The 27,543-nt window shown below is 33.0% G+C and overlaps 2 protein-coding genes across 5 annotated transcripts in view; both read left to right on the top strand.

Moving 5' to 3' along the window:
* The window catches only part of cib (thymosin beta cib), a 77,760-nt gene that overhangs the window by 38,585 nt on the left and 11,632 nt on the right, over positions 1-27,543 (top strand). For 2 of the 4 annotated variants that reach the window (XM_085942069.1, XM_085942068.1), the window contains exons 2-4: positions 14,185-14,336; positions 17,657-17,770; positions 19,972-20,085. In XM_085942069.1, the coding sequence (XP_085798195.1) occupies positions 14,198-14,336; positions 17,657-17,770; positions 19,972-20,085 (367 nt within the window). In that variant the 5' untranslated portion in view covers positions 14,185-14,197. The remainder of the gene's footprint in view (positions 1-14,184; positions 14,337-17,656; positions 17,771-19,971; positions 20,086-27,543) is intronic. The other 2 variants (XM_085942072.1, XM_085942071.1) reach the window with 1 other exon arrangement.
* LOC147075765 (uncharacterized) lies at positions 23,017-26,813 on the top strand. The gene is made up of 2 exons (XM_085942058.1): positions 23,017-23,319; positions 24,609-26,813. Exons 1-2 carry the CDS (start codon positions 23,133-23,135, stop codon positions 25,808-25,810), a joined length of 1,389 nt encoding a protein of 462 aa, XP_085798184.1. The 5' UTR covers positions 23,017-23,132; the 3' UTR covers positions 25,811-26,813.

The following is a 27,543-nucleotide window of genomic DNA, read 5'->3' as shown; positions in this document are numbered from 1 at the left end:
ATTCTAGGCACAATATAATAATATATTTTTGGGTTAAATTTAACTTGTTAAAATAATTGTATAACTTTCTCTGTCAATTAAAATTTCTGTTCTGACTTTATATCCGTACTAATTTGTTTTCCGATACTAATTGAAAAACATTTAGTTATATTAATCGCGTGTCGTTAATTTTAACTTCATCACTTTAACTGTGTTTTTGTTAATTACTGGCAGGGAACACAGAAATAATGGGCTAGGACATTCATTACCTTCTGGGTGTGTTTTTAAAAATCTACGATTCACGAGTGTGGAGGAATATTGGTTAAACTTAAACACGTGTTACGGAATGTGTTCTATTTTACAACGTTTTTCTTAGCTCGTATTCTTATTTGTCCGGTACAAATCTTGCAATCGATTTCTAACTAACTTCCCGACTAGCTAGACATTTGAAACTTTTAGATTATAGCAGAACACGATGCCAATGCATTTTTTTAAATACTTTTAGCCATTTTTAAGTAGAATTAAATTCATTTTCAGTTAATTATGTTTTGTATGAAAAGTTATTTCGACACCATTATCGGTTGCTAGGGGTCTGGGGTCCTAGTAACTAAATTATCAATATACTATACGTGCGTTATTATGGAAATCAATATGACATATCAAGTACAATTTTTTTTGATCGTAGTCAAGTTTATATGGTTCAACAGAATTTAAAAACGTTGTATATAAAAAGTTATTTTTATCTTGTAATTATTTAATATTTACGTCTGTAGGTACTATAATAATTTATTATATTTGCACTCAAGTTTACCAGGTATACGCAAACGTAAATTCTATATTTGTAATATTTGAGGACATTTATGGGGTTTGCACTTCTTAATCTCTTCTGTGATTACTACACATTTTCAGTTTTAGTAAAAATTAACATATCTCCGTTATATTGCAAGCGGTTTAAATTGAAATGGATTATAATGTTATAATTTATAATACACTACTAAAACTCATCAATATCCAACGCTAAATAAACGAATATTGAACGAAAACAACCACATAATGTTGTAGTATGCCTGTGAACATTTATTTTTTACCCAAACCAGGACACCTAAAGAAAGATATGTAGGTACCTAGGTACTTATCCGTTTTAGACGCCTCACACTTTCTAACATGACAATTGACGAGACAGTAATGTTCTCATTTCCCCCATATTTTTTCATTGTCCATATTATTTTATTTATTAATGTAAACTACATACAGGAATGAATACATGAAAAATTATCAGGTTTTATATTTTTCCAAAGAACAAATTTTCTTAAGTAGGTACCTACCTACGTATATCTGGTGTTGAGTACTAGATTCTACCGCCAGGATTGTGATTTTGCTCGTTTTTTAAATGCGAGTTTCTCTCTTTTTGAAAACGGGACATTTTGGCGTCCCGAAGTTATGTTCGGGGCCACCGGGACACGCCGCCTGAAAACGGGACGTCTGATCACATTAAGTATGCCACGACTGGACATTGTGTGTCTTTTTTGAATACATCTGCTTAGCTTTTGGGTCTTGAACAATGACATTATTAATGGACAACGCACTCAATACAGTAGCTAGTAAGTAAATTCGCGCATAGCAACATTCGCACATGTATAGGTAGACGTCACGCAATTTCCATCATGCGATATCACGCATCGGGAATTTATACCAATATTACCTTAATTGTAATGGCGTTAGAACAGATTATGCCATTCGGCAGACCCGACAAAAAAGTGAGTGTCATTTTTTTTCCAGATGCTTCGTCCATATTAATGTCATTGGTCTTGAATGAATTCGTGGACGGTTAGGCGTTCGGAAACCGCTGGTTGGTCAAGAATGGTGCAGCAGTGAGTAGTTACGAGTAGTTGAGTACAGGACGGTGGACGCGTTCTCCCGTTCCGGTCCGGACGCGCGACTCTGAATATTGATCGAGGACCGTCTGCGAATATTATTATTATTACACTCACTCACAAGGCTGCCAGAAAACGTGGATCCTGTATTGCTGTGTCAGTGGTTTCCAACATATTCTGTCTGAAGAAACCCTTGAAATATTTTTGTAAACTCGGGGAACCCCTACAAAAATACTGTAAATCAGTGAAATTCAATATTTTGAAAAATCTCAGGAACAAAGCTTCATTGCAAATAGTTTCATTGAGTATTCGATTCTTATCTTTCACTGCCCGGGCGAGTGTTTTTACCGTGCTACTGTGAGTGTACCTACATCTTGAATGTATGTAATATGAAATAAACGTTAATACTGATATTTATTATAACTGCATAATAAGACATCACGGTATAAAATGAGGCGTCTCGATTTTTTGACCTTCTCGTTGATATGCAATTACATTTTTTTATTTATTGGCGAAGTGTTGACGGGAGTCATTTATTTTAATTTTATTGCTGATGATTTCAACTTCGAAATGACACCTTCATCAGCGATGAGGTTGCAATGTCTCCGTCAATATCTACAAATAATTATTATATTTTCTTGACATTCTGCTAATTGGGCACATATCGTAATTAAAATTGCACCTGCAGTTTCGCAATTGCTACAAGAAATGGCAATCTCAATTAATGGTCGATTTAAAATAATAATGTTTGTTGTCATTTGGGATAACTATAAATATATTATGATGAACTTTTTGTTTTTCATTGGCTAAACCTGCATGATGTATCTTTGAAATGAACAATATAGCAGATAAAAATAACATCACTAGCTCTAAAACAGATACCTATGTTCTCTAGACGTTGTCTCATCAGTAGGGTCTCAGACTTCATTATTAAGAGTTCATAATATTCTGATCATGATTCTCTTTCAGTTGTCCACGTAGTCCGATGTACGGATTGGCGATGCCAATTAAGGTTTTGTTGCAATATTGAATTGATCGGTCCTGCGTGCGGGTGTTCTCCCTTACCGTTTACGGTGGAAATCGTGACCAGTCCCTAAGCAGTCAGCCCACCTCTGAGTCACCAAAAATAAAGAGCGTGTCTCGTACTGATAGTTTAGAGTCCTTTTATCCATTTTAGTTTTGGGGTTATATTTTTCAACAGAACCAGTAAAATTTCACGCTAACACAACAACTATGGCTGCGGTGCGCCCGTAACTGAACCTGCGCCGAATCCTCCTCACTTCGCACATCCGCATACACAAATATCAAAATGTCTGATCATTCATTCTTGTCAGATGATATTTAATTTTAAACGTAATTGTTAATATTCGATATGAAGAATAAAAAATAATACATATTTAACATAAATCTCGCAGGACACATCAATAAGTCACGCGGGACACACTTTGTGAACCCCTGGTTTAGACATAAGACTTTGTATTTTATTATGTCTATTAGAAAAAAAGGCTTAAGGGATAGATTAGTTACAAAGCGTGTCTACGATCAATCATGATAATTATTATCTAACACCAAAAAATGTATGTTGTAAAATGTAAAGCCTATAAATAGTATAAATGATGAAACTTAGATGCATCCCAGACAAAACAGTCAGTGATCACGTGGGATTCGTGGGAATACCAAATCCGAGAAAGTTGAACAGAAGACAGGGAAGAAATTTCTTGAACGCACAAGTGGAAAAGATAGGCGAAACTAAAATCCCACGCGTCGCGTTGGACGGAAGACGACGCAAAAGATGAAAGATTCTTAGAACTCAAATTCTAAATAAAACAGCTCTGACAGTCAAAAAACCCTACAACAAAACAAGATACCTACGTACTTGGGTTTCAAATTGTTGTAGTATCTCCCATTATCTGTTTATAAACAATTAATTATTGTATTGTAAAATTCTGAATTACCTGATACCCATCATCGAGAGTTATTAGTGTATTACCTTACCTATGAAGTTTTGATAAATGGAATGGAGGTAGGTACTAGATATTTTGAATGGGGATTCTCAATAATAATTTTGGGTACTTATCAAAAATCTGTCCATAATAAATGATTAATGAATAATGGAAGACATTTGAAGGTCTTCATTTTTCGTGGTGTCGTTGTAAGTTTTACAACCGGTTGGCCGTTTAATTCTAGCCAAGTTACTAGCTTTTTGAGAGCGCGGGTATCTGTTGTACTTAACATTGTAACTCTCGACACATTAAACAATGATTAGCAATTTATTAGTTAATTCACTTCCATTTAAGATTAGGCAGATTAGGCTCGTGTCAGACGGGACACCGGTGTCGCGCTTGATATAATATAGGAGGCCTTTGGATTATGTTTATGAACGCCCCAGAGCTAATGAGTCAACGCATAATTTCGCGTTATAAATTGGAACATAAAACTGGCTGCTGTAATAAAAACAAGTGTATCGGCGGCTTGAGAATGTAGCGGCTGACGGAAAAGTGCACCGGGCACGCGTTGACTCATTAGCTCTGGGGCGTTCATAAACATTATACAAAGGCCCCTTTATTCGAATACAACGGCCTCCTATATTATATCGAGCGCGACACCGGTGTCCCGTCTGAAACGGGCCTTAGTTGGTATGTTTATTTAATAGACTCGCATTACATTTTATACCTACCGGGGGCGAAAAGTGGAGGGACGCTGTGGATTATTGTTGGGTTTAGGCTGCGTTTAATTGAATTTTAAAAACTATCTAACACCATTTGCAAATTGTATTTTTAATTCGATGAAAACAAATAAGTAAGTACCTATGTCTGACAAAGTTTAATGTGCATTATTTAGGTAGGATTTCCACAGCCTGCCTCTACCCTTCGACACTGATACCTACAGCAGGCAGTTGTCGTGAATGGTCAGACTGACATTACCTACTTTTATTTTCATAACGTTATCAAAATAATTCTATTTTGTGGTTAATTTTAATTGTAGGTACCTATATATTTTTGGATTTGTTTCCAGAGGTATCGTGTGGCCTTTGTAGGTAGGTGGGCGAAATAAATTTCTATCATTCAGAGGCGCAAAGCGTCACTGAACTCTTTATGCGTCTTGGCTGTTGGTGGTTCATTTACCTGTCTGCCACATCAGCTGTGAACACTTGTTTCAAATTTACGTGTGCTGTGTTTTATTATTGTTATTAACTTATTAATAATTTATGGCAGCAATCGGAAACTGGCGGCATTGGGGATATGTGCGATTCTTTATAAGTACCAGTGATTCCCAACCTTTTTTCGTTGGCGGAACCCACGAGGCTGCGCTTTACGCTTGAAGGGACCCTTACGCTGATTTTACAGATTGTTTAATATTTATTTTTGTCTTTTTGGTTTTTGTTGTATGATATTGCACGTCTTTCACTACAATTAGGGATGACAATATCGAATAAAAATATCAATACCGGTATTTTGGTATTTCCTTCTGAATACCGGTATTCGCAAAATAATTGGAAAGAACAGAAGTAGGTATCTACCAATAAATCTAATATAATATGTAAAATCTCTTTAAAATATGAATATTTTATAGCATGTGTCATTGCTGGTCACCAAGGACGATGAATGGCCACGGAAGTAAACTAGACATCGCTTAATCCGATAGTAAAATATAGTCCTGTTTAGCCGTTTTTGTTAATTAAAACATTTTGTTTCCACTGTCAATACCGAATATATCGGTATTGTCTGATTTTTAAAACCGGTATTTTGGTATCGAATAATACTGGGATACCGGGTTTGAAATACCGGTATTACAATGGTCCTACTGGTATGGAATGGTATGGACTGTATTACTGAGACCTTTTCCATATGATAAAAGTACCTAATAATGGGGTTATGTACCTATAGTGTTTTGCCGTACTTGATATTTTACATCTGTTTCGTGTCGATCCACTGACCACATGTCTAACTTTTGACTAACGTCCGATTCAAATTATTCTTATTTTACAAATGGTATATTATAATTACTATTTTTTTTTCAAATGTGCATCGGATATCAAAATAATAATCAGTACCTAATGTTCAAAATATTTTTGTTACTAATAATTTTTATTCAAATTGATGAGCTCCCCCCGAGACGTATTTATCATTAGCACTGCGCCACTGGTGGGCATCTGATTACTTCTTTCGTTTATTTGATTTTATTTAAAATATTTTAATTGTATACCATTTTATTATTACGTATTGCTGATAAAATGATTAGGCATATCTGTGGTTAACCAAAACCTAACACACCTTCATTTTCTACAATATTGCTGTTTGAACGCGATATAATATTGACATTGTGAAACATACAGGTAATTTCACATTTTAATATTTTGCTGATAAAAAAGTCACCAATAATAATTTTCATTTGGCAACATTAAATTTATTCTTTATTATAAAACCCTAGTCACACGTTTTAGTTTAATATAGGTAGGTACAATCTATAAACTAAACGAGACGATTATAGCAAAACGTACAATGAAACGTCACCTTCTCTTACCTACGTCATAAATGGGAAAGAAGATAAAAGCATATTAATATCTTTTGATTCTATAAAAAGTAACCATAGACACAATATGAAGAATGTATCGACAATAAGTTATATTTTTGTCCTAAAAATCCTCTATTGTGTGTGACCCTAAACATTTAACATTTTGTTGTAATTATCAAACATTTTTTGTGATGTACCTATCTTATACATATTCTCATTTTATCTTCAATCTAGTTCGTATTAAATTATTGTCGGAAACACAGCCAATTTATTGTAGCGTGCGGTTTTAATTGAAACATAGTTGCACAAATAATATTATTATCATTTAAATTCGAATCGCCATCTTTTAACAATGGATTTTTGATTTGCCATTTCAGTTGAACTCTGTGCAAGTACGTTTAAACTAAAACTAAAATTTGAACGTATCATTAATAATTTGATTAAAAATTACAAAATATGGTAGGTATCTAACGTGGATTTGACAGAACACTTCAAATCCATAGAACAAAACCGCATGGATGATATTCATGATTGGTTGAAGTCGATATAATTTAACTAGGGATTTATAAGATATTTTTTTAAAATAAATTAATTTGTGAGTTTGTTGCAAATAATGCATTATTATAAAATATTTATAATATATAGAGACGTCCCTAGTGTAAAATGCCGCGTTCAAGCAATGCATGCCATGCCGTCTCTTTAATTTTTAATTGCAATAATTGTCTGCAAATTAGTTATGCACCACTTACCCATTGCACTTTTTTTTAATGATTTTACCGAGGCTTTGACTGCGACTCGCTGTCATATCGCCTCTTCTCATCTAGAAGAGGATCCGCCGATCAGGTCCTCACTCGAATTCTGTTAAAGAACTTTTCAATTCTGCCAAGCTCTTCCGTCCTACCCACCGTCAGGGCACCTTTCAATTCATCGACATTCTCAAAGATATTATATAGTCGCAATTCGCAGCTGTACTCTGTGTCGTTCATATTTGGGCATTGTACCCACTGCTAATATGTACAAGGTCCTCCAAACCATCACATTCACCGCATACCTGCGAATCGCTTCTTCCCATATTTTATGACCGACAAATGCACTATAAATCTTTAATTCGACGCATTCTCAAACAATTCAATTTATTTTCAATTTCAATTTATTTATTTTACATGTTGTGGATATTACAAATTATGAGTTTAAGACGTTCACAAATGATGATTTTAGGTACGTGGAGGTCTGTGGTGCTAACAGGTTTGGAGGCACCCATGTGAAAAGGTGCGATAAACCCCCATTATGATATTATGTATTACTACAGGGCTCGAAATGGACAGGAGCGCACCGGAGCGCCGTTCCTGTTCGTGAAGTCAGTAGAATTATCGCTACGTCTCGTGGAAAAAATAATTTGACCATTTGAACCAGATAGGCCAAAAATAGAAAATCTAACACACTTATTTTTATGAAATACCCATAAAATTTGATGACTATGGAAATATCTTCAGAAAACTGTCGAGCGCTCCGGTTCGTAAACTTTTCCATTTCGAGCGCTGGTATTACAATGGGTAGGTATTACAATTAAACAGTAATTACGTATGCTGTCAGGATTTTAATGTTTACATATTTTTTAAACTAAGATATCGATTGTCTGGTTCATGGTAAGCCGCCACTGCTCTCAAAAGTTGTAATACTTGTAATCGTTTCCTCATTCGCCGCCCACTATAATGTGCCATCCATATGCAACTCATGGCCTGCCTACCCCCACGGGACGTCACTGCCTGTTTTGAAGCATGAACATGCAGCGGGAATAAAGTTATTACGGCTATTGATTAAATCAGCTGTCTTTCATTTTTTTGTCAATTTGTCTTTGATTTACGAGGATTACAAAATAGAATGGTTAAAAAATAAGTCCATAGGGATAAAATAGACGTACAGTCAAAACTCTGGTATATTTCGATTATTATCAATAATTATCATGGTATTATTCATATCACTTTTGTGCTCTAGGTTCGAGTAAACATTGTTACAATATTTTATTGCTAGTGTCCACGTGATAATAATTAATTCTGTGGGTCTATTCTATACTTATTGAACACTAAATTAATAAATAGTATCAAACTTAGGGTAGGTTTGTATCAAAATATTAGCACTTATTGTAACAATTACACGAAGCTGGTTTTTATTGTTGCAATAAGTGCGATATTTTAACAGCAGCAAGATATGTGCTGTTAAAATATCGCACTTATTGCAACAATAAAAACCAGCTTCGTGTAATTGTTACAATAAGTGCTAATATTTTGATACAAACCTACCCTAAGTTTGATAATATTTATCACTTTATCACTTTAGCGGTCGATAAGCATAGAATAGACCCACTGGTAGCGATATAAGTGAGATATAACAATTTTAAACACTCCGTACAGCCATTTTGTCAGCTTACGGATATGGTTAGAGTGATAAGTAGTTACATTTTTTATGTTGCCAGGAAATGATTCCTGATAATTAAATTTGAATATGGAAACATGCAATAATGGAATGCCAAGAACATTTTTAAAATGTCATTTTTTTTACCGTTGGCAAGAAAAAGTTACATGTCAACGACAGGATATTGATTTAGGTATTGTACGAAACATCGTACTATCATCTAATAACTTCAATGAATCTGCTTCAAAAAAATCATTCTCCATTTTGTCGACAATCTTTAGATCACTAAAGTATATAATAATATTATGATAAACAATAAATAAATGTCTTTTCATATCCTCTTACTTATTGTTATTAATTTTTCACTGACCAAGTTTAATGGGGAAATGCTTTTAAAAATATTAATCTTTTTTCGGCAGTTTAGCAAACCGTCATTGAAGCCCCCCCCGCAGTAGTAATAATAATTTTTAAAGCAGCCGGTGCGCGGGATAATTTATCTTCACCTGTTCCCTTCTTTATTTCACTTCCGAGACAGCTTGCACTCGCGAATTCATCGGCGCCATTTTATATCGATCAAATTATTGATATTCTTGGCGTGACTTCATTAAAAAAAACACACTCACACATTTTGACATTCCTATATTGTTTCACGTTTTGTAGCTGTCCTAATTGAGTGTATTCTGATTAGTGATTAGACTCGACATTAAATAAAATATTTTTTTTTGCGTAGATGTCACGTAGGTATTTACTGATCATTTAAAAAGCTAGCGAAATATATTATGGTAACACTGCGAAGCACTATGATACAATTTACATATTATAATATTGACGTGACACTCATTAATCACGACGAAATTTCCCAACAATATGCAACTGAGGTGTTATTTTTAATTTCGTAAATATGTGCGACCAGGGAACTCAGAAATAATTTAATATTATCTGTTCTGTGTGTGCGACCATCTTTCGTACAGATCTACGAACTTATCTGAAGAATGTGATGGGGGAGCCTCTGTCGAAAACTTCCCAATCAAGACTCGTAATTGGACAAAATCTTACATTCGAATGAAATTTTCAAAATGGTGTCCTATGGTTGTTCGTAGTACCATTTTTGGCCATTCTACAGATAAGTTTGTAGGTCTGTGAATTTGAATCAGGGTATTAACAAAAGGTACCTATTAACCTAATTGATTCGTGAATGGCGTCAGTATCGTCAAATTTTAGTTTTACCTCACCTTCCATTTGCTAAGAATTTTTAACCTTTTTTTTTATTCATAATTCATTAGCAAATATTCATAATTTTTCGTAATGCATCAGACATATACATAGGTAATATTATAAAAAAAGAGAAATTGAAGAATAATAGAATGCTTCGATTATGGGTTTAAGTCCCATTCGATGTAAAAAAAATATTTATTTTACTTACTGTGTTTCTGATAATTATGTATGTAATGTTCTTAAATCTTTTGTGTTGAATAATAATAAAATTGTTTCGATTCCTAGGCTCTTAAGTACCTACCTATAATATTTTTTAGGAACAATAAAAGCAGTTCCATTGCTTTAAGATTCAGCATACTTATTGCTTTTTCATTGTTCGGTTTTATTACGACTAATAATCAATTGTTTTCAGTCTCTGGATTATTGGCTATTTAGCACTCCACGCAGAAAATAATTTTATATGAAGTGGTGAAAATGAACAATAATTGTATGATTAATCACAGGTATTATATTATTAATCTTTTGCACCTATGTATGGAAAAGAGAAGGACATAAGCAGGGTACACAGAATTAATGGGAACTGAAATACCTAACTGGTGTGGAGTAACAGGCAACCGATCTCGAGTGTGTGGAAGAATATGGGATAAACTTAATAGACGTGTCAAGAATACATCATTCTAAGCTTGTTCTTCGTTCTGATAACTGCTCTCGGTTTATGCACTGACTCATTCAATATTGGTGTATTTGAAGTTTGCAAAACACTATTACACGTCTATAATGTGTGTTTCTTTTTCATAGGACACTCACATATTCAAAATCCTGCTTCAAAATGTAGTGTATTGGAGTATAGTCTATTTGAATTCTATTTATTCTATTCTGTGGACATAAGACACCGAAGTGATAGCTTTTCATTTTTACTCAGATATAAGTACCAAATTTAATAGTTGCTTAAATCTGGGTGGTAATTATTATAATCAAGTGATTTTAAAATGTCTATGGATCGATTCCATTAGCTTGTTTTGATTTTTATTTTATGTGTTGAGTAAATCATGACGGTTTTTCGTCACAGAAAAGCGGGATTCACTCTCGAGAATTTTCGTGTACCGCTCCTATAATAGTCTCAATTTAAAAATCTTCTGTGATCTTTCGACTTCGGGTTACCTTCCGATGCACAACAGAGAGGTATGATTGATTTCAAGGAATTGTGCGGTAAATGATAAAAAATTATATAATGTATAGTTAAGATGTTACTATAAGCATTTATTTTATTTTGAAGGTTTTAACATTAAACAGACTTAATTATAGTAGGGGCTAAAAGGATGGTTATATGTTCCAAACAATAACAACTAACTGTTAGAATCATGTTTATTATAAGGACAGGTAAGGAAAATATACTATACAATTGCGCAATCGATATATGATAATAAATTATTAGGTACTAAGTAATTTATCCTATATCGTCGTGTCTTTTCTACAACCACGTATCTAAAAAAACACAACTTTTCAGGAGAGCCAAAAAACAACTTTATTCTCTCGGCTTTTAATTGAGAAATAAATTTTCTTTGAAATTAATATCCATTAGGTAAATATAGTTAAAAAAAAATGTTATGTTTCTTCAATCTATCGCACTGCACTTTCGACCGATCAGTCATATTGTCGAAGATACGAGAATGCGTTGCAACTTTACTGTGAATCATTCCACAATATTACTGCAGTAAACACGTATCTTGACTTGATAGAAAGAACTTCAGTATAATCATTGGTCGGAGTTCTGTATGTGTATTGATGTGTTAACTAAAGTTGAGGTGAAGCAATACTCACACAGACGCATCGTTTACAAACAGAACATCAATATATATATAAACAGAACATCAGTATATGCATGTTGTCCTCTGTTCACTATAAGTGCAATAAGTAGGTGTAAGCAAGAAAAATGGCTATTTCTCGTAGACGTTGTGCAATGCCTGTTGCCTCAGAAATGCACCAATACACACAATCTTTCATATCTGTATTCGCTATAGCTTGCCTCAATTCTGTCTGAGAGACCTGTACTTACAAACATGTATCTCAAGATACAAGTTTATAATATTTATAAAAAATCTTTATTGTTATACGATTTTTTTCTAATTGCTTAAATCTATTATGTTATTAAAGTATATTTTGAGATACTTGTTAGTGGAATATGTGCGTATTGACATCGAATAACTCAAAACTGACTAAAATTGAGATATGTGTTTGTAGAAAATAAACGACGATATGTCGTAGCAATCCTAATCATTACCATATCATTGAATTTGTTAATAAATGGATGAGTTGCAGTGAACCAAAGACTGTATTTAAAATATTTTAAAAGAAATCAAACGTAGAAACGAGGTGTACTTATTTGGAATATTATTAATGTTTTATTCTCTCAGATTCATTCATTGTTAATTTTTCACACATGGAAGGTTTCACCATCATATTTTTGTTTCATATTCAGACTGGGTATCTTACTCACTTCCTGTTGATAATAATTTTATTCTATTTCATTAGCTGTAAGAATGAATAATGCATACTAAACACAATGAGCAGAGCAGGCAGGATTCAGTTTTGATTCCAAAATGAATATCTCCGCTGTTATTAATAAATATATTATTTTTAATTATTTTTTTGCAAGCTAAATGATAATTAAATCACTAAAAATATGATGGCTCGGCAGTTCTTTGAACTTAATGCATTGCTATATTACTAATTTGGTTAATATTGTAACTGAATGTTCACAATTTCAATTGATCAGGTAATTGTATTATTAAGTGAGTTTTACGGCTCACAAACAAATTCAATGCCAGCTGTCAGAATATTGTGAAACTAAAAATATGTCATTATATCCCTGGTCATCAGAGATTATTTCACAAAATCAGTATTCATATTTAACGTTTCAGACTTTCACAGTTGTTTGCTATTGTAATAGATTTTTGGGTTATCACCTCATGTTCTTCCCCCTTCTTTCCTCAACTTTTTGGGCTTGTTGCAGAGGTCATTGTCAAGATACTGTATTCTATTCAAGTAACTGTACTGTAAGGTGTATGAAAGCTAATACCGTTTCAAGTGTGTCGAAAAGGGATTTGTTTAGCCGAGAGCAAACGTTGCTCACAGTTAAAAAGGGCGTGACAGTGCCAGTTGTGGCGACCAGAGCTATCAGATTTTGCTGAAAGTGCCGGAAGCCATGACATTTTTAAACTTAGCCCACTGTCCTTATTAATATTGTCACGGTTCCTATAAATTTTGATAGCCTTCATTACTAAGCATGACAAATATCCTTTATTACGGCCCAATATCTTGGTCTCAAAGTCAAATTTGTGGCCGTGTTCATTGAGTGTTCGGCAATCGCTGAAATCGTGTAATGTTTTAGTTGATAATAATATGCCCTCTCGTGTTCACTCACATGCATATATCCCTATTCGTGAGGTTTAGTCGATGTAGAATATTATTACATACTTGAGAAACTATATCATTAGGAATTTGCTCACATTATGATATTAATAATTATAATATATATAGGTACCCTGTTGTCATGTAAACTCAGAAAAAATATAATTGTATTAAATGCTTTTCTTATATTCTTTCTAGTTTACTCACTGATGAGAGTTATCAGAAATGTTCTGCTGATTCGCCTGGCACCTAGCTAAGCACAGAGTTTTGATATCTGATGTGTAATTATCTTAATTTGTATAAACCTCCGTGCTAGGACTCTTCAGTCAAGTTTCCTTCCCTTAGCTCTTAGCACCTCCGACCAATATCAAAGTAATCTTCCCTCCTGGTGCCTAAAAATTGGACAAGTCATCCACATCAGATTGTCGAAAGCTTGTCTTTAATATTTAGTAATCTTTGCATGGATAAATATATAATAATTCATTTTGATATCCCAAGACAATGTTATGAACTTTTTCTAATCTTCTAAAAACTAAGTGGTGAAAGAAAGGTATATGTGTCAGAAGAAAAGGAAACATATTGTTAAAGAATATTGTTGTGTAAGATGTTAGCGAAAGTGCTTCTCTAGATAAGCCAGTAGGTAAGCCAATAAGTAACTTAACATAGGTTGTTTTACATTGTGGTTTTTGTATTAGTATTGTGACCTAATTCTTGTACTTCTTGCCATATTATGTTGTATATTAATTAAATAATAACACACGTTTTTTTTTGTTTTCAGAATAAAATATAAAATGGCCGCCCCACTTAGCCCATCTCTGAAAGATCTGCCGAAGGTAGGAGTCGATCTCAAAAGCCAATTGGAAGGCTTCAACCCTGACTGCCTGAAGGACGTAGACACCAATGAAAAGAATGTTCTTCCTTCTGCGCAAGGTATAACCGAGTAACTATTGATACATTTGTAAATGTTTTATTACTTATTTATTAAAGACGTAGTCTGTTAGTTAGATATCTAGATTATTACTGTACAATATTTATTTCTACATTATTTATTTTAGGTACTAAAACTATCTGAAAATATATTGTCACACAAAATCATTTCAAACTATTCAAATTATAGGTAACCCGTTTGATCGCAGGGGATACGTTTTAGACACCGTATTGATAACTCACGATATTACTATGGCAGTATCTGACAGGCCGCAGATTTTTAACGACACACATTGAATGTAGAGCAAAGCTCTTACTACAATCAGTGTATTACCGATAATTTGTGGCTTAGTATTTCATAATTATTCAAACAAATGTCACTGTGTTTAATTTTTTAGATTATGCAAATCAATGACAGTGGCTAGTAATTCAAGTTTAAAGTATAAGATAAGAGATAACTCGCGAAATTTGTATTTGTGGCCTGTCGATCACGGCCTCATAGAGTGAGAATATTCGCTGTAGGCATAGAACCGGTTAAAATATGGAAACATTTCATTAATAAACTAAATAACAAGATAAAAGTGATATATATATATAAAATAGAAGTAATGTAACCTTGCAATAAATTGAAAAAAATTATATTTATTTCATTCTGTATTGCAAAAACGTTACTTGCAATGTATTAGCCTGGGGGCACGGCGAGGCGAGTCGACCAGATAAGTGTGATAAACATACATAACAAATTAGCTTTAATAGTAAAAAAAAGTATTTTTCTTCAAGAATATTATTGTTTAAAGTTATGCTGTTGTATGATAAAATTTTAAATTGTGCATCGTTACTCGACAACTCCATAATTCAAATGGATTTATTAAAATATACAAAAAAACACTAAATATACACATTAATTTTACCGCGTACACCATTTGGAAAACGCTACTGTAGAGTATCACACTGCCTTTATCCTTAGCGATAGGTAGGGGGGCCCGCCAAAGATACTAGCCTGGGGACCCGGTTCAGGATGTGGGGGCCATGATGGTAGATATTATATGAATATTTTGACAGCTGATTTTGTGTGATAGTCATTTTCGGATGGTTATAGACTATGGAGTATTTTGTGATATAAGATTGCACTCGTGCACCAAACAATATAAATGTTTAGCCACAATAATATGACAATTCACAAACCTCTTTCTTAATCTACGTCATACAAATTTTTCACAAATAATATTTGTGAAATTCAAGTGAATTAGTCAATGAGAGTTTACTTCTGTTGTCGATTATTATGGCTAGATTATCTGTCAATGTATTTTAATCTGAAATACATTACATAGCTATTATTTCATTATTTATTATGATCAATGCTCCTTATGATAATATTTAAATATTGGTTTTATCCACGAAATTACTTGTCTATTAAATTTTTCATTATAGTGGTGTCGGTATATAATATTATTTACATCCATCTTTTGGAAGAGAATTTAAGATTGTCTTAAGGAGCATTAGATTTATATTAAATAGCACTTTCTTGCATGTCTGGGGAAGTATTTATATCAATATACTGTATAGTTTATAGTTCAATCGTGACTTTTTATTATATCCTATTATATATCACTGTAAATTTTCTAAGCACATTGTTGATTTAATTTGACATATTCTTTTAATATAATTACAGTATTTTTATCTTCCTGTTTGTATTTATGTATTTTATACTGGCGAATAATCAATCAAATGCAATCAAGTTAAGTTTTTTGAAAGCAAAATCAATATACCTACAGCTTTTATCATTTTAACAAACAAAAATGTGTATTTTGTTATACTGCTGTACGCTGTATTAAACAGATGGGTTTAAGTTTAAATATTGGTGAAGTTATATGCATAATGTAACTGCATCTGTATCGTAGAATACTTTCAGACACAGCCAATTATGGTTGTCATTTATTACTCACGCTATGTGAAATGCGAATCTATGATAAATAGTGCACAGTTTCTTAGTCATACTTGTAGGTATTTTGTTTTTATTGAACTATAAATTGCAGAACTCTGTATAAACAACACCATCTGCAATTTGAATTGTAAGTTCAACAAAAATGAATTATTATGACTAACAAATTGTGCACTATTTATGTTAGATCTCCACAGCCTACCTGTAATCTTTGCCACTGGTACATGTTTAACCCATGTTATGTTCACCAAGATGACTGGAAAGATGTGTGCAGACTTTGAGTATGTATGCATGCGGAGATCGCTTGTCAGTGGCAGCATTAGGCGTGGATCCAGTCACTGTAGCGGTTTATTGCACGTGTTGTATGAGAAATAAACCTTGCATGTGTGGCAACAATTCCTGTTGGTTGTAGTGTCCGTCGCAATCTGAATTCTATTTCCATCAATTGGCCAACGATGAATATTTGATCAATTGAATCTGTCATAAATATAAATTTCTAGATTGTGATATTATCTAAATGAAAATGCACAGTGAATTTCCAGTTCAACCAACGACTATCTTGGCAGAATAATAGCGCCCGTACACGTGCACAGATTTACTGGCTCGAATAGTGTGTATTTTAAAGTACCGCGATAATAACTGTTTATATGTCAAAGTGCTGACTGTCTCACCAATCTCATTCTTCAAGCGTAAGCGAGACATCGTATGGTGCTATTTGACAGATTGTAAATATTGGTAAACATCAGAAATTCTGTGCGGTGTAATTTCTGGCAGGGTCTCCACTATCATTCTATGCGTATCCGCCATGCCTATTCCAATTGTGTGAAAATTCAGAAGCTGCTGAACTTTTTTGATCCACGCATGCAATCTTGCAACCTTCACGATAATACGTGTTGCACATGCATTTTCTTGTTGTGGACACGATAACACATACTGTCAGCAGTAAATCCATGCACGTGTGAACAGGGTGTAAGTGTTGAGTAGTTGCAGTGTGTTTATAAATTTTAATTTTTAAACTTTTTTGTAATTTTTCAATGTTTAGATATAAAGTAGAATGATATCACATTATTTCTCTCGATTGCATTTGATTGTAGAGTAAAATTCGATTATTTGGACTATTTATTAGAATCTGCTAAAACAATTGCATAATATTTGAAATTGTTTATCAGCATTTTTCATTGGCAGACACTAACATAAAAAAATACATCGATAACGTAACATTATCAGTTGTTATCAAATATTTGCATAATCTTAGTCCATTTAATGCGATTTGTACTTTATATATTTATTCAGGATTTGTCTATGTACTTATATATTTTAGTTTATACTTTCTTTTATTTTCTTTTATATTGCATGTTGCATGTATATTATATTACTTTAGATGTTGCACAAGAAAGACTGCACTCTGACATGCTCAAAGGCGTGGAAACATTTAAGCCTTCCACCCTTAAAAGAACTGATACCCAAGAGAAGATTGTGCTCCCAAACGCACAAGGTAGTATTTCATTTTATTTTTAGAATGGGAAATTTTTAACATCGAGTTATATATATTAACAGCATAGTCAATGATCTATGTATTTTTACTATATATAAAACAATTGCTTTGCGCTTCTAATAATAACATTGAGTTATTCATATACTTTATCGATTTATGTAGGGTATGACATTGTCTAAAAGTGTTAGCCAGCCGGTTTGCACACTCAAATTTGTCTCCACTGCAACACATCGAAGGTGTCGATGTGATTTTGTTGGCATTCACAAAATACAAGTAATTAAATGTGTATTAGCACATCGCATGATTGATACCTTTTAATTTGAAAAAAAAAAAAAACAGCTGGTGTCACAATATGCAACAAATTTTACCCGACATGCAATATAGTGTCACACTTTTTCATTCATTTTGGCTTTCCGTGTGATGTCACTATCCTGGCATGGCCTCGCCTAAGCGCAAGGAAGAAAGGTGCATATTGTGCCCAGTTTTGATTTATGACTATATCCCAGTCGAGACGATTTGCAATGTGTGACTGGGCATAATATGACTCCACTGCTGTGATTGCTTGTATGTCAATTCAATTTCTAATGTTGTAACAAACTAACAATGTTTTGTAAGTGGTTTTGTGTAGATATTTTTTTAATAGTAGGTGAATAAAATAACATTTATTACAATTTCTCGATTTATGGTTTTTTGTAAAAAAAGGATTTTAATTAGGTACTTTTTTTTCCAACCATGCTCGTGGTAGAGGTTTTGTATTAAGGCTATATACTTCAGCTGGGGCACGGTCTAAAACGATCATGACTATGCGACGCGAAGATTGTGCAATTGACGCGTGCAGAACAAAACATAATTTGTCATAAAAAGTCAACATGCGTCCATTTAATGTTATGTTTATTGTTCTGTTACTAATAATAATAATATATTCATTCACATGTTTTCTTTTTCAAGTAAATGGGTAACGTTCTTTAGTCATCTTTACACGATTTAAGAATTAATTCCCCCGTCGCCATCACAAAACAAATTGACGTGTTCACAGTTCGACTTTCGCTCTCCGATTGCCAGCCAGTCCGTAATTTCGTCGCACCCATAGTTGAAAATTATTTGCCGTTTCACTGAAGTACCGTCTTAACACATTTTGTTTTTTTACGAGAAATGGATGTCAGCCACTTGCTCAACCTATTAGGTCCATACTCTGATTCATACACAAATCGGAAAACAATATGACGTGTACTTGCTAGACCCAGGATTCGAACCTGGGACCCACGACGCTATAGGCGGACGCTTAAGCCGCGCGGCTATTGTTGTGTGCCGGTGTATTTTGATGGCTACCTTTACTAAGTGCGAAAATTTATTCCGGCTCAATATCTTAGTCTCAAATTAAAATATGTGGCCTGTGTCCATTGAGTCTTCGACAATCACTGACATTGTCTATAACCAATATAACCTTTCATTTTCACTCTCACTCTTCTTTAGTATTTGTGAGGTATGGTAAATCAACTTCTTCGGATGGCTGTAATAGCTTATCTCGTACATGCCCACTGATTCCAACGGCTGCGAGTCAATTATAAATTAAAACTTCATCACAAATATAATATCATGAAGGTATTAATGCAAATAATAATCTCTCAATTATAATTTATTATGAATTCAATTTGTGCCTAAAATAACACTGTAACACACGTTTTTAATTTTTGTATAGATTTTTTTGATGTTTTGATGTACATAGTAATAATATTAGCAAACATTCTTTTTTTATAACATTCTTTTTTCTTTATGTTTTTTGACCAATGAATGTATGAATATTATTGAAAAAAAGAACATTTATTTAAGATACATACCTACAAACTTATCTGAAGAATGGGATGGGGGAGCCACTGTCGAAAACTACCCAATCAAGACTCATAACTGGACAAAATCTGTCATTCAAATGAAATTTTCAAAATGGTGCCTTTTGGTAGTTAGTAGTTCCATTATCTACAGATAAGTTTGTAGGTCTGTAGGTTTTACAAAACCCATGTTTGAATAGCATGGAAAAATAATTTATTTTTTATGCTTATATATAAAAAAAAATATTAAAATAATGTAATATTCTTGAAAAAAATATCCGAATTCCTGAGTTGTGATAACATTATTGTAGCAAATTAAAAAAAATTAATTAACTCTAATATTAAAATCCTAATTGTTTTGACTGAATTTTCCAGATGTCGCCACTGAAAAAACCCAGCAGACACTCTTTGCAGGCATCGCCGCATTCGACCCGACGTGTCTAAAGCACACCGAGACCCAAGAAAAGAACCCGCTGCCTGACAAAGATGGTACTTTACTAATCCAGCAAACATTACACAAATTACACTATTATTCTAACTGCAATTTATTTTTCTGTATTATTGCTTTGAATATTTATGGATCGCATGCGATTGCTTCCTTGACCAGACCTTTAAAAAGATTACACAAAGCCTTATTAACACTCCCGTTGCCACGATGGTCTCGCAGTTTAGAAATGACCTTAAATCATAGATACCCCACTTATTATTATGTATATAAACGTCTACTTTTAGCTATTTGTAGATAAAATATTTAGGCATAAAAAGAAAAATATATAGGTGGTTGAATTGAATGTTTTATATGTAAAATTAATCATTTTTCGAAAGTCTAATCAATATTTTGATAAGACAGTGATAGGGCTATCTAGAAAGATATACGTTAGAGAAACGCGCATAATAGTAATGTAAACATGAGACACTATTTTAAAATGTCATTTGTTAGTCAGAGATAGAAATGTATGTCTTTGTTCAACATAATTCTGTGAATAATGCAATCAGTTATAGCCTCCCATAATATATCGAACCTTGAAGTATACATTGTTCAAATACATCTGACGATAAACGCCAAAGCAACCCTTAACGCAATGTTATTAGTGTTCATTTTACCGTGTTAACTTCGCTACATGTGGCGTTTATTCATAAACAATTAACGAAAAGGATCCAATGCTATTGACCATTGTCTAGTCAAGTCATAAAACCTTTTTTCCCGGATTTAGAATACAGACCCTTGCTACAAGGTTTGTAAAGATTACATCAGTTTGTGGGACATAGGCAATTGAAAAAAATTCTCGAGCGGGCTAAATAAAAACAGCACAGCATGTGGCGTGGCGTATTCACATGTTCTACATGTTTATACTATTATCATATTAGGCAATGCAGTATGTTAAATATTGGCAAGGGTAATATTATTTCATTCTGTTTTAGAATTTTAGGAAAATAATACAATGCGATAAATTTCATAATATTGATGTACCTACCCATTCAAATGTTGTATTCAAACCCAAATATTAAACCCGTTTAAATAAATACCTGCATTGAAATCAGACAGCTACAGAAAATGTAGGTATGTTCTAATGACTAGCATCAATAATAATATATTTGTATCTATAGTTAACTGTAGCTTTGTAAATTGCGGTGCGGTGCGGTTAATACGATATTCTAAAATATCCTTTTTTTGACGATATTACTAATACCTACCTATATTAGTTTTTTTTAATTATAAAAGATTATAAATGAGACATTATTTTGTTGGTCCATGGTTGAACCGTAATAAATTGTATTGTCGTCGTAAATCACTAATAATAGCTTTCATCCGAAAATAATAATGAGTCAGCAAATGCAATTTAAGTGCAACTAGGTAGTACACGTGGAGTTTCTTTTGTTTATGAAGTAGACACACAGTTGCAAAAAATATTTTATAGTGTTTGCAGCATTTTTATTTTTTAATTTTACAAGTACCAATAATAAAATTATAAAGTAGGTACCTACTTACATACCTAATATGTAAATAAATAATCATAGTGAACCTGTTGTGTTTACATGATATTGTGTTATAATATTATATATTATTATTAACTATATATAATAATATGTCCATAATATCGGTGGATTGTATGTAGGTACAAGAAATTCATATTAAGATTACTGAATCATTCTAATTTCATAAGTACTTACCAAATAATATTATTATATAAATAAATATTATCATACTCAATCTGATGTAGGTATATACATAATAATATACTATTATATTATTTCTCAGTGGTGAAGTGTGGAGGTAGACTGTTAAGATCCGACATAAATAGTGCATTGTGAGTCATACGTACCTATTTGTTTTTATTGAACTAATACTACAATAATTTACATAATATGGTGTTATATAGTTTTTAAAAATCAGATAAACCCAGGCCGAAATAAAACCATAATAGTTTCGGTACGCTTTGGGCAATCCTACAATTTTGTGCACACTTTTTCATTCATACTTCTCTTTTCGTTAAATATAAAATACATATTATTATTACACGTCATGTTGTTGGTATTTTTTAACTCTTCAAGTGAAGCGCCTAGTTTCAGAAGCCCTAAAAAGGTTTTCATAAAATTTTGAGTTTGATATATATTTAGATATATGTTTTTGTCCACTATATATTGGACAAAATGTAAGCAATAAAACTTAATGTGTTCATTAAAATATATCGAAGCCAATATTATTTCATAATATGCTAGGTATCTATTATTTTATGTGGCGAACGTAATAACGAACGCCTGCACACGTGTTATTCTACCTTACAACACCCTCGTCCGCTTCGGATGAATTAGCCATCCCCACTCTCCGTGAAATGACAGCGTGTGTTCGTTGTTCCATTTAAAACAGATCGAGACACACCGTGGTTTGGTTATGACGTACATTTATTGATGTCCGATTATTATACACGATTATAAGATAATTGCATGTGATATACACAGAATAACATGTTAAACGATGACTAAATAGTATTTAAAAACATACTTTACCTTTTGAAGCAATCAATTAGCTTTTAAAATGCCTTAAAATGCCAAATTTCTAGCGGTCCACTGAGTGGACGGCATGGGAACGGGCGTAATTTTTTTACCATGGTAAGGGAAAGGTTAATAATATTTTCAAATTCGATGGAATTGGAATTGTGGTGAAGTTACCTCACGATTGAAATCATAATTCTGTTTGAGTGCTTGCTTAAAATGAATTTTTTTACTATAGCAATTTAATTTATCATGTAGAAAAAGTTTGCAAATACAAACAAACACCAATTATTTAATAATATGTATCGTGGGTATACATGGAAAACCAGCTGGCAACGTTTGACACATTATTTGGTGCTTTGTTGTTACAATTGAAATATTTGTCATTCTTTTATCACGATAAAATTATGCTCTTCTGATGAGAAAGTTATGTTACTGGCTGACATAATATGTGAAGAATATTGAAATGAAATATTACCTAGGTGTTCTTGTATTCTTATGCTTATAAAGGTGAAAAGTTGGCAACACACGTATTTTTGTCTATGAGTGTATTTTATAAATTTTCTCACATTTTCCTTGTCTATGGTAGAATGGTAGCTGTCAACCTGTTTGTTGTGTTGTCAAACTACAATCAAAATTTTTATCAAAGTTATTCTTATTTTTTCTATGCTAAGATGATTTCGAGCAGCAAAATACTGTGTGTACAGGCTGAGAAACAAATGAACAAAGGTAAGAATGACTTATATTCTTATGAGTAAATATAACATAACCTTACTTTATTATTGGTAAATATAATATTCAAGTGTGAAATAATCTAGGTCTGTAACTACACAATAATAAATAGGGGACATACAAGGACAGCCGGTCAACTACGTTTTTTGATGTTGACAATTTATATCATCTTTATTATATTACTTTATCAATATTAATGAAAAATTTACCACTAACGCTTTCTTTGATAGCTTTCGATAGTAATCAATACCATGTGAACTGGTGCTTGAATTAAATTTTTGTAGTTATCCAGTTTTCCTTGTATCCCACACTATAAAAGTTTAAAGGGGAAGTAATAGATGTCCAATATTTTGATATTTGTGAATCGATTTATCTTGACACAGAGGGAGACTTGGACATAGCCGAGGCTTGAACTAAAATTATGTATTTATGTAATTTAGTCAAATACAATAATAGAAAGATGGAAATATTTTTTTAAATGATCAAATAATATTAACATATTAGGAAATACAGCATTTTATTAGTTTGGGTTTGTGTAGTTATAGTTTGAAGCAAATAGCGAAGGCAGCAGGGTATTTGTTCCCTTTTTATTTTTAATTTTAGTTTATTATTTTTTGAAGTAAGTATGTACAGTAAATCCTTGATTTAATGGACTAATGCAGGTGGCGGGGTGTCGGTTCAAGCCGAAAGTCTTATATAATTAATAAAGTTGTTTTTCTGAATGTGTATGTTAAAATATGACAATTTAGTTACCTAGTTTATTAATTATATTTATTTATAATGACTATCTCAATTTTTAGCAATTTTGAGTTGCGTATGGACTTAAAAATGGTTGCGTTGCTGACACAAAATAACATATAAAAGATAGTTCAATATACGTATCTCTTGAAACCACTTTCTTGTTAATGTCAGTGGAATGTAAATTAACTTATGTTTGAGATCTCCTGTAAAGTAGAGAAAATTGAGATACGTTTCTTTGATCGCAAGGAGCCGAATAACTCAATAAATAAATGATGCTTTTAAAAACAAAACAATGTTTAAATTTTTTAAAAACATAGTATAATCATATTTAGACGTCAGATCATATCCATTCCATGTGATAGAAAGCCACTTCATGCTTCAAATGCGCACGATGCTGTGTGATCACTTTTGTTTACGAGTAGAATACTGATAGAATATGAAATTTTGTCTGTTATATCCAAAAGTCCGCAAAATCGAGGTTTTACTGTAATAACAGTAGTTTTTTATTGTGTCATATTGACAATGTGGTTGTATTATTTTTACAGGTGTCAAGATGGAATATCCTGAACAAGACATCGAAGCATCATTGGTATCAGAATCGAATCAAAAAAATCCTCTAGAATATATCGAGGTTATCTTTGGTCCAGATAAAAATCTAGCTGCCATAAAATCTAACCCTTTGGATAGTAATTTATGTAATAACCAGAAGAAAAAACCAGCGGGCAAACGTAAAGAGAACTTGGATGCAACCAATGGAATATCGAATCGTAATCCTGATATAGATTTTGAGGCATCAACAAGTGCAATTGACACTTTAAGTAACGGCGTTAATACAATTGAACCCACTCGCCATTTGGAGTCAATTGTTGGCCAAAATGTTATCGAGAATAATGATATTGATTTTATGTTGTATCCAAGTGTTCCGGATCATATAATACGCAGTTGTAATGAATCACCAGATTTTAAAATGTCTTCGAAAGGAGGATACCGTGGTAAACAAGCCGAGCCATCAAAATGGAAGAGTAACATTTATAAAGAAATGCGGTATAAATGTTTGCCGTACTTTGTTAAGAATAAGCAACGAGTGGCCAAAGGTCCTAAAGATGTCGACTGCAGCAAGTGTCGGTTTGGATGCGCCACTAATTTTACAGACGTCGACAGAAAAGTACTCTGTGAGAATTACTGGCAATTAGCTGATTACTATAAACAAAAAGGCTTTATAATCAGTCAAGTAACGGCAACGACCCCGCAAAGACTTACAAGTGATAGACTTAGAAAAAGTAATCGAAGCACTAGAGCGGAGTCAAGAAAATATTTCATCGCAAAAAATGGCGTTAATATCCGAGTGTGCCAATCGTTTTTCACGAAAACGTTCTGTATCAATAAAGAAGTCGTTGAAAATGCCATATTGTATAAAAACGATGCGGGTGTATACGAAGGGGAAGACAGAAGAGGCAAACATACGCCGGCCAATAAAACAAAACCAGAAATAGTCGAAGATGTAAAACGCCATATTGAAAGTTTTCCAATCGTTACAACTCATTCTTCTGATAATACGAAGATTCAATATCTTGATAACAGTCTAAGTATTTTAAAAATGTTCAAATTGTACGTAGAAAAATGTGAAAAAGATAGTAAAGAGCATGCATCTGCTATTACATACAGACGTATATTTACGGCTAATTATAATTTGTCTTTTATTAAACCGCAGAAGGATCAACAAAAAAGTAAATTAATACAGAGTTAAATGTAACAACAATCTTTCCTTGCGAAAATATGAAAATTTCGTTGGTATAGATTCAGCAGTATAAGTTGTCCACTGAGTAAGGGCGCCACATGCTAACATTTGACGTATCACTCAATACTTTTTATATTGTGATGAGCTTAGTTGTAAATTCGAATACTGGACGATCTATGATGGTATATCTAATGAGTTTAGGGCACAATGGAGCAGATTGTGACACCCTTGGTTAGTGTTCGACAAAGTTGGGCTGATTACAGTACCAATGAGGAGGTTATGAGAACTTGTAGCTACCATTGAGTGCAGAAAAGCTGCATACTTCAGTCATATTTTCCACAATGAGAAGTATGATTTAAACTCATAATGCAGGGGAAGATAGAGGGTAACATAAGCGTAGGTAGAAAGAAATTCTCATGGCTACGCAACCTCCGTAAGTGGCATGATGTCTAAGGAGTTGAAGATCTCATATGATTGACCCAGGATAGGGAGGTGTACTGCAAGTTGGCCGATAATGAATCTTATCTACATGGAAGTAGTATCAATGCAGAACCGTGAAATCCGTGATCTTACAAATGAAGAAAAGATTTAATTAAACTACTACGCACAATGACTGTCAATCTTGTAGACGTTTTTAGGTGAGTCGTACATACCGACTCGATACGACTACAACACAGTGATTTCGACGGGATTTGCAAAAGACATGTTATTTAATGTACAACATTGTTTGGAAAAAAATCTGTATGTGCAAACAGAGTTGGAAGCACCCAGCATGAATGTCGCTAAACTTTAACTCAAATAGAAGGGGATAAGGGGTCCAAAGGTGCCCCATAATCTGGTATTATCCAAAGTCAATAGTCACTGACAACACGCAGAGAATTCATACTATTCGTAGTAGGTAAGTTGCTTTTCAAGCTAGTTTAAGTGATGACTCCGCCAACTTCTCAGTAAGCCTAGAGAGAGCCTTACTATAACTAATATTTTGTTTGTAAAAACTCACTTGGGTTTTTGTAAAAAAAAATAATAACTTGTATCTTACCGATTAAAGTAAATTTTTATGCCATCATATTATATTTTAAACTATTTTTACTATTACTGTTTTTTTTAATAAAGATTATATCTAAATTTATAACAGATGGTTTTTTTTTATACCTATATAATATGTATTAGCTTATCAAACATATTTTACTGGATATTTTTTGTGAATCTGTATGGTAAAATATTTCACATTTTATTGATGTTGTCGGAGTGTTGGTTAACTTTCTGAGCATAGATGTTATGTTATGCATTGAATTCTTTATCAAATGATATGCCACTGATAGTTAGTATAATTTAGGCGTCTAATAACAAAAACCAACAAGCCCACATATGGTCAAAATCTAACATAAAATAGATACATAGTATATGTAAGACTTAAACAACCTAGCTATTTGCAGACACTGATTATTTAAAGTGGTATTGTGTATGTATTGCAAATAGGGGCTAGTCAGCTGTTAGAAATGGACATATTATTGTTCTAGTTCAGGGGTGGGCAAACTGGGTATTTTTTTGCGGCCCGCCATCATTAATATTGTACTTCTGATAACGAATAACTTTTTTATATTTTTTTAAAAAATATTGACAAAAGATTAAAATTTGTTTAGCAATAGTAAGCGATCCATTTTCAATAGATATTGATAGTGTACCGACAGAGCTACAACTTGAGATTATTGTGTTACAGCGTGACACTGATTTAAGAGAAT

The sequence above is a fragment of the Rhyacophila brunnea genome, unplaced genomic scaffold (assembly GCF_057557595.1).
Source record: "Rhyacophila brunnea isolate RB1 unplaced genomic scaffold, BYU_Rbru_1.0 scaffold_14, whole genome shotgun sequence".
In the NCBI taxonomy this organism is placed as follows: domain Eukaryota; kingdom Metazoa; phylum Arthropoda; class Insecta; order Trichoptera; family Rhyacophilidae; genus Rhyacophila; species Rhyacophila brunnea.
The sequence above is the reverse complement of the archived record's forward strand: the minus strand, read 5'-3'. Positions and strand labels throughout refer to the sequence as shown.